This window comes from Cornus florida, unplaced genomic scaffold (genome assembly GCF_030987335.1).
Source record: "Cornus florida cultivar Cherokee Brave unplaced genomic scaffold, ASM3098733v1 CherokeeBrave_3.0.0_Hap2_Chr06, whole genome shotgun sequence".
NCBI classification, from domain to species: Eukaryota; Viridiplantae; Streptophyta; class Magnoliopsida; order Cornales; family Cornaceae; genus Cornus; species Cornus florida.
In genome coordinates, this window is record NW_026775576.1 from 45,497,155 (window position 1) to 45,511,430 (window position 14,276).

Here is a 14,276-nt window from a genome sequence, read left to right on the forward strand (position 1 = left end):
ATTATTTATTTTCTTTAAATATATATATATCATTGTCTAATTAGATTTTATTTTATTAAAAAACTATAATTTGTGTTAGAGTTTTAGAAAAATTATTTATTTTATATATCAATTAATAAATATTTTTTATATTAATAATTCTTGTCTAATTAGATTTTCTTTAATTAAAAAACTCATAGTAAATAGATAAATCGGTAATTTGGGTTTATATAAAAATTTATTATATTTTCTTTAAATATATCTTTGTCTAATTAGATTTACTTTTATTAACAAAACTCATAATAAATATATAAATACAGGCTATATATGATAGAGTTTTGAAGAAAATAAAATAGGTAATTTGTGGTAGAGTTTTATAGAAATTATTTTATTTTCTGTAAACATATTCATAATAACTAGATAAATACAGGATATTTGTGATACCGTTTTACAGAAAATAAAATAGCTAATTTGTGATACAGTTTTATAAAAATTAATTTATTTTCTTTAAATACATTCTTGTTTAATTAGATTATACTTTATTAAAAAACTCATAATAAATATATAATGTGATAGAGTTTTTATGGAAAATAAAACCACTAATTTGTGGTAGATTTTATAAAAATCGTTTTATTTTCTTTAAATATATTATTATTTAATTATATTTTCTTTTATTAAAAAAAACTCATAATAAATAAATAAATAGGTAATATGTGTTAGAGTAAATCTTTTAAAAAGTCTTTTTATATCAATTAATAAATATAATTTTATATTATTATTATTTCTTGTCTAATTAGATTACCTTTTACTAATAATACTCAAAATAAAAGATAGTTTGTGGTAGAGTTTTAGAAAAATTATTTTATTTTTATATTAATTAATAAATATTTTTATATTAATAATTCTTGTCTAATTAGATTTTCTTTTTTTAAAAACTCATAACAAATAAATAAATAGGTAATATGGGTTAAAGTTTGATATATAAACTCTTTTAAAAACTCTTTTTAAATCAATTAATAAATATTTCTTACATTAGTGATTCTTGTCTAATTAGATTTTCTTCTAATAAAAAACTCATAATAAATAGATAAAAAGGTAATTGTATTAGAGTTTTATAAAAACTCTTTTAAAACCTCTTTTTTATATAATTAATAAATATTTTTTTATATTAATAATACTTGCATAATTAGATTTCCTTTTATTAAAAAAACACATAATAAATAGATAAATAGGTAATTTGTATTGGAGTTTTATAGAAACTTTTTAAATATATCTTTGTCTAAAGTGATAGAATTCTATTGAAAAAAAATAGGTAATTTGTGTTAAAGTTTTATAAAAATTACTTTATTTTCTTTAAATATATCCTTATCTAATTAGATTTTTTTTATTAAATAATTATAATAAAATGTAATTTGTGGTAGAATTTTAGAAAAATTATTATTTTTATATATCAATTAGTAAATTTTTTATATTAAAAATTCTTGTCTAATTAGAGTTTCTTTTATTTTAACTCAAAATAATAAATAAATAAATAAGTAATTTGTGTTAAAGTTTTATAAAAACTCTTTAAATATATTCCTGTCTAATGTGATAGAGTTTTATTTAAAATAAAATGGGCAATTTGTGGTTGTGTTTTAAAGAATTTATTTTATTTTCTTTAAATATATCCTTGTCTAATTAAATTTTATTTTATTAAAAAAACTAATAATAAAAGATAATTTGTGGCAGAGTTTTAGAAAATATATTTTATTTTCTATATCAATTAATGAATATTTTTTATATTAATAATTTCTTGTCTAATTAGATTCTATTTCATAATAAATATATAATGTGATAAAGTTTTATAGAAAATAAACCACTAATTTGTGGTAGATTTTTTATAGAAATCATTTTATTTACTTTAAATATATTATTGTTTAATTATATTTTCTTTTATTAAAAAAATCCATAACAAATAGATAAATAAGTAATATGTGTTGGAGTAAATCTTTCAAAAACTCTTTTTTTATCAATTAATAAATATTTTTTATATTAATAATTCTTGTCTAATTAGATTACCTTTTATTATAAAAACTCAAAATAAAAGATAATTTGTGGTGGAGTTTTAGAAAAATTATTTTATTTTTTATATTAATTAACAAATATTTTTTATATTAATAATTCTTGTCTAATTAGATTTTCTTTTACTAAAAACTCATAATAAATAAATAATAAGGTAATTTGTGTTAAAGTTTTATATAGAAACTCTTTTAAAAACTCTTTTTAAATTAATTAATAAATATTTTTTCATATTAATAATTTTTGTCTAATTAGATTTCGTTTTAATAAAAAAACTCATAATAAATGGACAAATAGGTAAATTGTGATAGAGTTTTATAGAAATCTTTTAAAGCCTTTTTTTTTATATCAATTAATAAATAGGTAAATTGTGTTAGAGTTTTATAGAAACTCTTTAAATATATATTTGTCTAATGTAATAAAGTTTTATTAAAAAAAAATTATGTCATTTGTGGTAGAGTTTTATAGAAATTATTTTATATTTTTTTAAATATATCCTTATCTAATTAGATTTCTTTTTGTTAAAAAATTATAATAAAAGGTAATTTGTGGTAGAATTTTAGAAATATTACATTAGTTTATATATCAATTAATAATTTTTTTTATATTAAAAATTCTTGTCTAATTAGATTTTCTTTTATTTTAACTGAAAATAATAAATAGATAATTATGCAATTTGTGTTAGAATTTTTTTGAAACTCTTTAAATATATCCTTGTATAATGTGGTAAAGTTTTATTGAAAATAAAATGGGTAATTTGTGGTAGAGTTTTAAAGAAATTATTTTATTTTCTTTAAATTTATACTTGTCTAATTAAATTTCTTTTTATTAAAGAACTCATAATAAACGATAATTTGTGGCAGAGTTTTAGAGAAATTTATTTTATTTTCTATATCAATTAATAAATATTTTTTATATTAATAATTTCTTGTCTAATTAGATTTTCTTTTATTAAAAAATTAATAATAAATAGATAAATAGGTAATTTGTGTTAGAGTTTTATGGAAACTCGTTAAATATATCCTTGTCTAATGTGTTTTATTGAAAATAAAATAGAGAAATTATTTTATTTTATTTAAATATATCCTTGTCTAATTAGATTTCCTTTTATTAAAAAACTCACAATAAAATGCAATCTGTGTTAGAGTTTTAGAGAAATTATTTTATTTTACCTATTTAATTTTAATTGATAATTGATTTGTGTTAAAGTTAACATATTTGAAATTGAATTATCAATAGCACTCGTAATATATTAATGTTGTTAACTTATGTGTATACAATGCAGTATTACTTAAATGAAGAGGCTTGATGTATTGTTTAATTCACTACCTTATCATGAGGTTTGTAAAAAAAAAAGAAAAAGAAAGTATGAGCATAATATGTGGTGAATTAATTATTTACGCATCAATTGATTTATTTCAATATTTTATGCACCAATTAATTTATTAAATATTTTATTATGCATTAACACTTTTTTTTACAAAGCAAATAATAATTAATTTATTAATTTATAAAAATTAAGTTTATTAATTTATAAAAATTGAGTACAATATGTATTCTTTGTATATGAAGCAAATAATAATTAATTTATTAATTTATAAAAATTGATATTCTTTGCATATGAAGCAAGTAATAATTAATTTATTAATTTAAAAAAATTGAGTACAATCCTCTGATCCTTTGTTGGTTGGATCAATGTGCTGACGAATCTTGATCTCGAAGGACACGATTTTAGATGTGCTTGTTCTTTTAGATGTGTTTGTTGTTCCTCGTCTGCAGAAAATTTGTGAAAAAACTGTACGACTTTGGATGTGTTTGTTACTCTTCTTCTTCAAGGCTAGGCTTGGGTGCAGGGCTGGCCTTGGCCCAAGGCAACCAAGGCGGTCGCCTAGGGCCTCAGAATATAAGGGGCCTCCAAATTTATAGGCCCATGTAAGATGGGCTACAAAAAAAATAAAAAAAAAATTATAAATCAAAATTTATAGGCCCATGGATGTTGGGCCACAAAAAAAAAAAAAAAAAAAAAAAAAAAAAGTCTAACCAAATGCAGCAAAAAGGGGCCTTAAAAATAAATTAAAAAAAAATTAGGGCAAGCATATCACTTGAAAAATTGAACATCGCCTCCATCCAAATCCAAATTCTCGTTCTCTTTCCCTGGTCTCCTCTGCAGGAGCAGTAAGACTGCAACGGTGAAAAGTCCGAAGCTTTTTTATCTCAAAAATTTAAAGTTCAAAACTCAGTTCCTCTGGCTCTCACTCTCTGTTCGTCTGTGACTCTGTCCTCTTTCTATCTCTGTCCCAGACACTGAATACTATAACTGTAAGTTTTCTATTTCTAACTCTAATTCAAGTCTTGAAGACTTCAAGTAGTTATTTTGATGAACTTAAATCTTAAACCCAAAATTTTTTTGATGAACTGAAATAAAAAAATTATTTTAATGAACTTAAATATTTATCAATTGTTATCAACATGAAACTGATTATCGAATTTTCTAAGTTTTTGTATATCCACTTGACCTTCAATGTCTTATTAATTGTGTTTCAATATTCAGACGATTTAGTACTAATGCAAAGAATTTTATTTTCGTATATCAGTTCTCGGTTTGACTTATGGTGTTGTCTTTCCTCTTGTGGTGTTATTTTATAGTTCATATATAACTTAATAAGATCCCACAAGACACAAGCCTAAGACACAAAGATTTTTAGGAAAAAAAAGAAGAAGAACAAATGTATCAAGAAATTCAAAAAAAAAGAAGAAGAATTGATTCAATCTCAAAATGACGCTATTCATAAGTTTTTTTAGTAACAATGCACAAACTGAGCATTTAGTTGAAGATTTGGTGAATGAAGAACATAGAAATGAAGAAAATCTTAATGAATATGGAGATTTAATGAATGAAGATAAGAAAGAGAATCAAAATGAAGAAAATATGAATGAACTTGAAGATTTGGTAAATGAAGAAAATGTGAATGAACTTGAAAATTTGATAAATGAAGAATATATGAATGAGAATGATAATCTTCCTTTAAACATTAATGATCCAGGAAATTGAAAAGATATTGATAAAAAAATTAGAGATTTATTAGTTGAAATAGATCCTCGAAAAATAAATCTTACCTGCGATCGACGATGACACAAGAGAAATTGAATAGATTGGGTATCTATTGAAAAAGATGTGTTGGAGAGAGTTGATTTGAGCACTTTAATCGATAATTTTGCAGCTCAAAATGCAAGACGGTCACATTTACTTTAATGAAAAATTCGCACTTTTATACTCATCAAAAAAAAAAAAATTCGCACTTTTATAAAATAAAAAATTTGCTCGTGTGAAACTTATGTATAGAGGGCCTCACATGTAAAGTCCGCCTAGAACCTCTCGAGATTTTTTCAATCTCAGGGCCGGCCCTACTTGGGTGTTTGTCGACAAAACTTCTGTATTTTATTTTGAAAGAATTTATGCCCCTTTAGATTTCTAGAATTCTCAATTTCTGTACACTTTCTCCTCGATGCCTCTATTTATAGGCTGATAACATGTGTCCTCTCCTGATAAGGACATAATCATAACTGGCCGGGCCGGATGAATATCATTATCTTTTATAATAATAGTATAGATATAGATTTTGTGTTACAGTTTAATAGAAACTCTTTTAATAATAGTATAGATTTATTAGGGAATTTGTAATTTGAATTTATAGAAACTCTTTTAATAATAATATAGATTTATTAGGTAATTTGTAATTTGAATTTTATTAAGTAATTTGAAAGTCGTGATTTATTTTATTAGGTAATTTTTTTTAGAAACAAATAATAAATAGGTAATTTGAATTTTATTAGTTAATTTTTAGAGTTTTATATCAATTAATAAATATTTTTTTATATTAATAAATAAATACTAAAATACTGAAACACTTTGCACATTTAATAATAGCATATATATATATATATATATATATATATATATATATATTTCTTCCATAATATTCATCTCATAAACTATAATTGCCATTAAACTGTGAATCAGTGTCAAAGACACTCACAAGACCTTCACAAAGGCTTTGCAATCATGGTTGTGATTTTGGATGCGGTGACAATGGAGAATGAAGACGGCAATGAAGGCAGAGGTGGAGGAAGACAGTCGCAATTGCAGCGGCAGAGGAGGAGGAAAATAGAGTTGGTAGAGGCGGAGGAAAACAACAGCAATGGAGGAAGGAGGCAGCGGCGGAGGAAGGCGACGACTTCTTCTTTGAACGATATGAAGTTTTTTTTTGGTCGAATGGTCTACAGATCTAGTTAGGGTTATATGAAAAATAAATAAATAAATAAAAATTAAAAATAACAAATTTGGGTTGGATGGGTTAGAACAGTTCTAACCCCCCAAATTGGACTCTAGACGAGAATTTTCAACCCGAGCCCAACCCGAGCTTCTAAAAATGCAAGTCTAACCCAAAAATTTTCGGGTTAGGCTCGGGTTGGGCTAGGCTAACCCGCCCAACTTGCACTAACTTGAACTAATTCAAGTTTTCGTGGAACATGTTTAAGAGTAAAGCTAAAATATAATTTTAGCTTCGGTCTCCTTGAATCGGTTCAAATCACTCCTAAACCGATTCAAGTTAGTCCTAAACTGATTCAAGTCCTTTAGATTAATTTTGAAACTCGGTTGTCAGTTTTGACTTTCTATTTTGGACAGACTTTTGATATATTAATCATGCACAAAATTGACTTGTTTTTCAAGTTCAATTTGATTTTCAATAGTCTATAAAAACATGTATGCATAATTAGTATAATGATTACTTATTTGATAACACCCACTACATAATTTTGCTTAATTTGCCATGAATTATGAATATATGTGCACACACACTATTAGTTTATGGAGTTTACTTGGAAGTGAAATTAAAATTTTGCTTATTTTTGTTAATATGGTATAATTAAGCAGCGTATGTTCAAGCAAGTAATGAACTTTGAAGCTGTATAAACGAAGAAGCTATTATTGAGAACTCTGAAGTGTGATATAATAATGAATTAAAGGGTACATTTGTAAGGAAAATTATTAAAGCAAAATTCTGTGAAGAATGATATAACACTGTATTTTGTTTAGTACTTCGAAAGATGCCCTAAACCAGACTAAGGTCAACCTGAACATGCTAGTTTTGTGTTGGGTTTTAGTCATGTTAATGGGTCGTATCAAATTTTGTCACCCCTAGCAATCACTCTTGACCTGTTTGAGTAACACATTCTTCTTGTGTCTTTTAGTTGCTTTTGATAATATTCAAGTTAATTCCTCTCATTCAATCTCCAACTATGTTACATGGACTTTTCAACAACTGGTGAAGTACTTATGTCCGATACACATTGCTCCGATATGATTATGTGGTATGTGTCCGACATTTCTTGTTAGACATGCACCTAAAAACCATGCATGTACAATCATTTAATTTTATTATATTATTGCTTCAAAATGAGTGAAATGCCAATATTGCACAATATGTCACATAAAGACATTATTTTACTCAGAAAATAAAATAAAATATTAAATATATAAATATTAAGCAGTGTCCTTGTATCTTTTTGTTTAGAGATTTGGCATATCTGTCGTGTGGATATTTACTCACATTCGAAGCATGTACGGGAATCAATGTAACATAGACCCACAAAGAAAGCCAACATCCAATTATGAAAATAAATCATCATGGAATCATTTTCATGAAGTCGTAAAACTCACTCTATTCTATATCATCATTTGTGACAGAGGATCGGCTTTTGAAATGGTGCCTTATTGAGGATAGATTAGTCTCTTTGTATCTTATGTTAAAACTAAGTCGCCTATCAATTTCTATAAGGCATCCCAATGCTTGCGAAGTTTATTAAGAAATTTAGTAATGCTATGTTTGAGAGCACCGAATCGGTGGTTTGGATTTGGGTTCGAAGGAAATTTAGTTAAAACTTTGAACTAAATTTCTTCAAATCCCAAATCCAAACACCGATTAAGTGTTTCCAAACACAACATAAGAATCATTCATTTCATTGGAGAAGAGGTTGAATTAAATATGTTTGAAGCTGTTTGGGACGCCTTATTTCTAATCTGATATGATTTTTTAACAATTGCAGCTTCAGAATTGAATCGTTCAAGAGCAGAAATGAGAGAAGCTCCAGATTTTTCAGGATCATTTTTTGCATATTTCGCTTTTGTTCTCCTTATGTTCACAATCTTTTACAATGTACTATTTATTACAGTAATAAAACCGTCCATAGATGGCCCAGACGAACCATTTCCGGATACAACTGCTGTAACAAAATCTCCAAAAGCAACAATTTTGAAGCAGTTGCCACCGATATCATAAGTTCTCATACAGACCAGAAGTTGTAGTTACTTGTAAGTAAATCTTAATCAAGCACTAACTTTTATTTCATTTGCTAGAAGTTTTACACAGCAGTAACAATCATTTCATTGCTTGTCACTTCAAAGTACAATCCAAAATTATTTTGAGAAGGACGAGGTTTGTAGACTTGATCAAAAGCCTATACTGTATAATTGTTGAAGTGCATCGGCAGTGACATCATTGGATATTTTATGTAGTTCTGAAAATTAGTGTTTTTCGATTGTTTTTGTTTTAGGTTGCTTTGTTTTTATGTGTTTTGATTTAGTTAATGTTCCGTGGCTGCTTTTATTCTTCTTCTCAGTTTTTGTTTTTATTCTTGATTATGCAAATTCTGTTGAAATGTTCTTGCTTCCGAATAGTTATCTGGTTTATTTGAAATACTGAAGACGAGTGACTCTGTTCATATGAAACCCGCAGCAGCACCACTATTGGATGCATATTGTAAGTAGTCTACGATTGCACATGTTCACGCATGGTGTGCCCTTTTCTTTTCTTGTAATAATGTGATGCCACAAATAACTAGTTGTGTTTAGTAGGTGTCATGTAGTGCCCTTTGCTTCTGTTCATTGAAGGCAGGGATCAGCATCAGTGGAAGTAGGAAATAATTTTAAAAAAATAGAAATGTGGGTTAATTTTATATTTTTCTAGGATCCATAAATAAGGTTTTACCGTTATAGAACATGGAATTCTAGGGGAGCAATGAACAGATGTAGGTATGAATAGAGCAAGAGAAAAGGTTAATAAAAAAATGGAAGAGAAAAATTATGCAAAACGGCCACTTATTAATGGAATTCGTTGTCGGCACACTCTGAAATACTCATTTGGACAAAGGCTTCCAAATACATCATAAGCTAAACCCGTGCTCCCCTCTTTCCGTTAGACTATCTGTTCTTGTATAATTTTTTTAATAGTACACCAGTGAAAGGACTTTTTAAACTTACTCCTGTTTTTTTTAGTTATAGGGAGGATTGAACATTGTGCTCAGGAAATGGAACCAAGCAAACCCTGTATTGTTAAGTTCATTTGGAATCATAGACATATGAACGGTCTCTGTAACAACATAAGGTGAAGGATTGTTCAATCAAAAGATTATCGTCTATACGAAAGATCGATCCATTCGTCCTTGTAGGGGGTTTCTTTATAAAGCGAGCCATTTTGAATGTATTGGTGTTTGACCAAAAGCCTAACGTAGATGTTATGGGGTTTGTTCACAGCTTAGATAAGGGCATCTTTTATTGGGGACGCTAATGATATCAAAGTTTTATAGTTTTTGAATAAGAGATGTTAGAAATACTGAGTGCACATGAACTAAAGGATGTTTATTGATTCTCTCTCGATTGGTTGGATTGTAGGTGTGATGATTTAATGGATAGATAACAAGGTCTCTGATTCAAGTCATGATCTCGAAAAACTGAAAATGAATGGCCTTTTTTTTTCTTTCAAATCGATGCATAATTTACTTATGCAGTGGAACAAGGTCCTTGTCCTTGAGCTGCATTCTGCTGAAAAATGGACTGACTAAATCAACCATTAAGGAAAAAGTTGTATATATCAGAGTCAATCCTTATTAAGTACCTCAAAATTCAAGATCCAAGTTCTAGTGTGTATTAGTTACCTCAAAAAAAATGGTAGTGCAGCATCTCTGTTAATTATCATGGAAAATATGAATGTGATCCGAATGAAGAAAGAAGAATTATTATTATTATTTTTATTTCAAATTTATTGAATTGTTTGTTGTGTGGCCACTTGGGCCTCTTGTCTTTGGGCCTGGATCTTCTTTTATTTTACCTGCTCTTGAGCCTCCTGCATCCGGACCTTGATCTTTCTTTCCTTGTGTGTCTACGCCTCTTGCTTTTGCAGCCCAATATATACGTACTGTAAATATTTACACTATTTATACAATTTGCTTGAATTTCAAAATAATAATAATAATAATAATTCATTGTATTGAAGCAGGAGGATTACTCATCTATTTTCTTATCCTTGCCTCCTCATTTTTCATATATAAAAAATATATATTTATTTCTAGCTTCCCTCCCCCCCTCATTTTTTATCTATAAAAGAAAAAATATTTATTTATTTTGATCATAAAAAATATAAAAACATCTAATGATATACTTCCTCAGTTTCAAAAAAAAAAAAAAAAAATGGCCACCTTGCTATTTTTAGCTGTTCCAAAATAAGTGTGCATTTAAAAAGTCAATGTACTATGTTTTTTTTTGTAACATCATCATTTTAACTTTCTTGCATTGAATTTATAAAAAAAAATCATCACATCATTATGGATTTACTATGAGTAAATTTGATAAATTATTTACTATCAATATAATAAATAAAAAAACTAAAAATCATCTTCCTAAAAAAGTTAGATTCCCAAAAATTGGGATAGCTAATAAGTAAAACTGTTTTAATACGAATATATATATATATATATATATATATATCCCATACACAAACCTATTTATCCAATATCAACAAACACATGGTAACAAATATAATAAACTGATGTAAGATTGAAGTGTTGCATGGACCATGAACACGTACAATGTTGCATTAATGAAGACAGAGTGTTGCTTGATCAATTCAGTGGGATGTATACACAAATTTTTAAATAGTAGTAACAATAAATCTCAAAATAATAATAAAAAATGAATTAAATAAATAAATAAAAACCTAGATGTATCCTAAATACTTTTAGCTTTTCGATGACACGAAGATATTGTATTAAAATATGGAGTTTTGATTGGGAGTGCTTTTTGACTAAAGTTTTTTTTGATGTAAATTGACCGTTCAAATCTTGAATCTGACGTTTGTGGAGCCCACTCATTTGGGTGGGTCTTCTTATGTTTTTTTTTTTTTTTTTTTTTTTTTTTTGCCTTACGCGGTTTCGTACTCTGCCTTTTTAAAATTATGACTGGAAAACAGTGCTCTGTCTCTGCCAGCTTTATTTTAAAAAGAAAGAGTGGGACATGTTTCTTTTGATTAGGTAAAGAAAATCCCGGAATTTCATCACCACTCCAGAAGGTCGAGGCACCCCTTCATCTCTTTCGTCTCTCGGTCTTTCAAATTTTACCAAACACACATTTTCTCTCTCCTCTCTCCTCAGTTTAGGAAAGACGAACAAAACCAACCAATTCTTTCCCACTTGGCTTTCGGAGGATTTTATTTTTATCTGTATTAAAATAAGTGTGTATTTGAAAAGTTGATGTACTATTTTTTTTATTTTTAATAACATTAGTTTATAAAAAATAAATTATCAAATCACTATGAATTTATTATGAATTATTTACTATCAATATAATATAAAAGTACACAAAAAATCATCTTCTTAAAAAATTAGATTTCAAAAAATTGAAATAGAGGGAGTAATAACTAATAACTACAAGTGTTTTAATACTAAAAAGAAAATAATAAATCCCATACACAAACTTATTGATGCAATATCAAGAAGGAAGGCGATGGTTTTGAGCACGGAAGGAAGGGTTGCATAGGATTCCGTCAAGCGGATTAGGAACGAACCAATTGCAGTGAGATTTCACAGCAAACAATCAAAGCTAGATAATGGTTGTGTGATTGGGATTTATTATTATTAAATAGGTGATGGTATCTGAGAGGAAACCATCAAGCCTTTTGTTTTGTTTTGTATTTCTTTACTCTAAATAAATAACATTACAGTCCATAAAAACAACCCAAGACAAACACAAAGCTAGCTAAATAATAATAAATCGGTAATGGCCGAAGAAAAAAAATCAGAGTTTCAGAAGATGTTGGAGCTTCTTCAGAGAGATATAGATGAAAACAGATCAAGCAACACAGAGTCTCCTCCGATGGCTGGCGAACTGCTCGCACCAAGACCAAGGGTCCATGGCATGTATAGGGTCCCGGGTGTGCTTTATGAACAAAACAGTGACTCCTATCGTCCAAGCTGCGTATCTATTGGGCCTCTTTGGAGAGGAGAAGAACATCTAAAGGAGATGGAGGCGGTGAAAAAGAGGTATATGGGTGAGCTACTTGAGCGAAATGGAACACTTGCGGCAACACTAGCAGAATATACGGAAGCTATGTTCAACTTGATGTCCCGTTTTATGGAATGCTATTCCCAAATTCTACGTTGGGATTTCGATTTAGATTATGCAAGAGACACGATGTTAGATGGTTGCTTCATAATTGAACTTCTTTACAAGAATTACGTAAACATGTCCGACCCAATTTTGCAGAACCATTTGAAGTACAATCAGGTCAGACGTGACCTGCTATTGCTCGAGAACCAGATCCCCTTCTTCCTTCTTGAAGAATTGTTCACGCTGACAGTGGAACCTATCCAGGTAAGTAGAACTAGTGCAGGGCGCCGCCCAATCTCCCTCCGTAGATGTGTTCTTTCATTCTTTGGAGATATGATGGGACCAGAAAATATTGGTGGTGAAATAGAAAACCTGGAAAACAATTGCCCTCATCATATACTCCATTTTTTACACATTTGTTACCAATCTCCTTTGCAGAAGGAACCCATATGGTACAAACACAAAGAGAAACCGACATTCAAATACAGTGCAACAAAACTCCATAGTATGGGAGTTGAGTTTGGGCCAGGGAAGAGAGTAAGCCTATTTGATTTGAAATTTACCACGGATCGTCGTTGCTTTTGTTTGTGGAGAAGAGCCCATTTCAAAATCCCAGGTTTCTCTATCAATGAATCTACTGAATCACTTTTGAGAAACTTCATTGCTTTCGAGCATTCTTGTCCCGGTATTGACAAGTACTTCACATCTTATGCTTTTGCCATGACCATCCTCTTGGACTCTACAGAAGATGTTAAATTGCTTGAAGAAGCCGGAGTCATTAGAAACAAGTTGGGTTTCAGTGAAGCGGTGTCAGAACTCTTCAAGGATATTACCAGCAATGAAAGCATTAATGTAAGAAATCAAAAACTTCTTTATAAGGATATGTGGATGCAGGTGATGGGTTTTTGCACACCTTGGCGACTAGCTCTTGCTAATGCAACCACACAAATGGCAGTAGCTGCTGTCATTATCCTGAATCTCATCACACTTTTGTCCTCCATCTACACCGTGCTTTCTTATTATCGCAACTAGCAAGGTAACTATTTCATGTGTATCAGCGTGTATGTAGGACTACTATTCCTTTCTTCCAACAAATCCGTGTAAGTCATTTATGCACTGTCATCTTTATGCTTGTCATTCACATCTCTCTTTATTGTATGATTCTCATTATCATTAGTGTTTGATATCTTCCCCAATCATCTTGAATTACTATGAAGTCAATCTTAATATTACAACTCGCAGATCGAATTTGTTCAAAATTGCAATATTTAACTTGCATCTGCAACTATTTCAGATCCACTATAAGGTGAGACTTGAGACATCATTGACATTTAAGAAAATCCTAGCTGTCTTCTGGCCTTAAAAAATTAAGTTGGTTCTGCAATTAAAAAATTCATGGTGATGATGCTATGGTCATCACCCAGCTGTCTGGTTCATTAGCTGACAACTACGTCAGTTTGCTCCAACACAGCTTCTTTCCCCTCTAGCTTGTGAGCATTCATTGCTCCTCATTTTTTTTGCCCCTATGCTCTTCTTCTTTTTGGTTAGAGTCCCGTTAATTGGCTAGATGAAAATAAATGCTAGAAAATGAAAGTGATATGAAGGAAAAAAAAAATTAACTTTTTCAAGTTTTATTTGGGTAGTTTGAAAATTTGTCAATAAACTTGCAAGAAAATCTCATCTTATAGTTTGAATAGCATAAAAGTTAATAAAAAATATTATTATTTACCTAAACTTTTCATTTCATATTAAATATGTAGGTCTAAATAAATTTATATTTAATAAATATTTTTAATTT

General features: G+C 28.6%; 1 protein-coding gene across 1 annotated transcript; it reads left to right on the forward strand.

Annotated features, from left to right (window-relative positions):
• The first annotated feature begins 11,887 nt into the window (after nt 1-11,887).
• Nucleotides 11,888-13,711, forward strand: LOC132311412 (UPF0481 protein At3g47200-like). Its single transcript, XM_059809315.1, has 2 exons — nt 11,888-12,742; nt 12,917-13,711. Exons 1-2 carry the CDS (start codon nt 12,149-12,151, stop codon nt 13,508-13,510), a joined length of 1,188 nt encoding a protein of 395 aa, XP_059665298.1. The 5' UTR covers nt 11,888-12,148; the 3' UTR covers nt 13,511-13,711.
• Nucleotides 13,712-14,276: the final 565 nt, after the last annotated feature.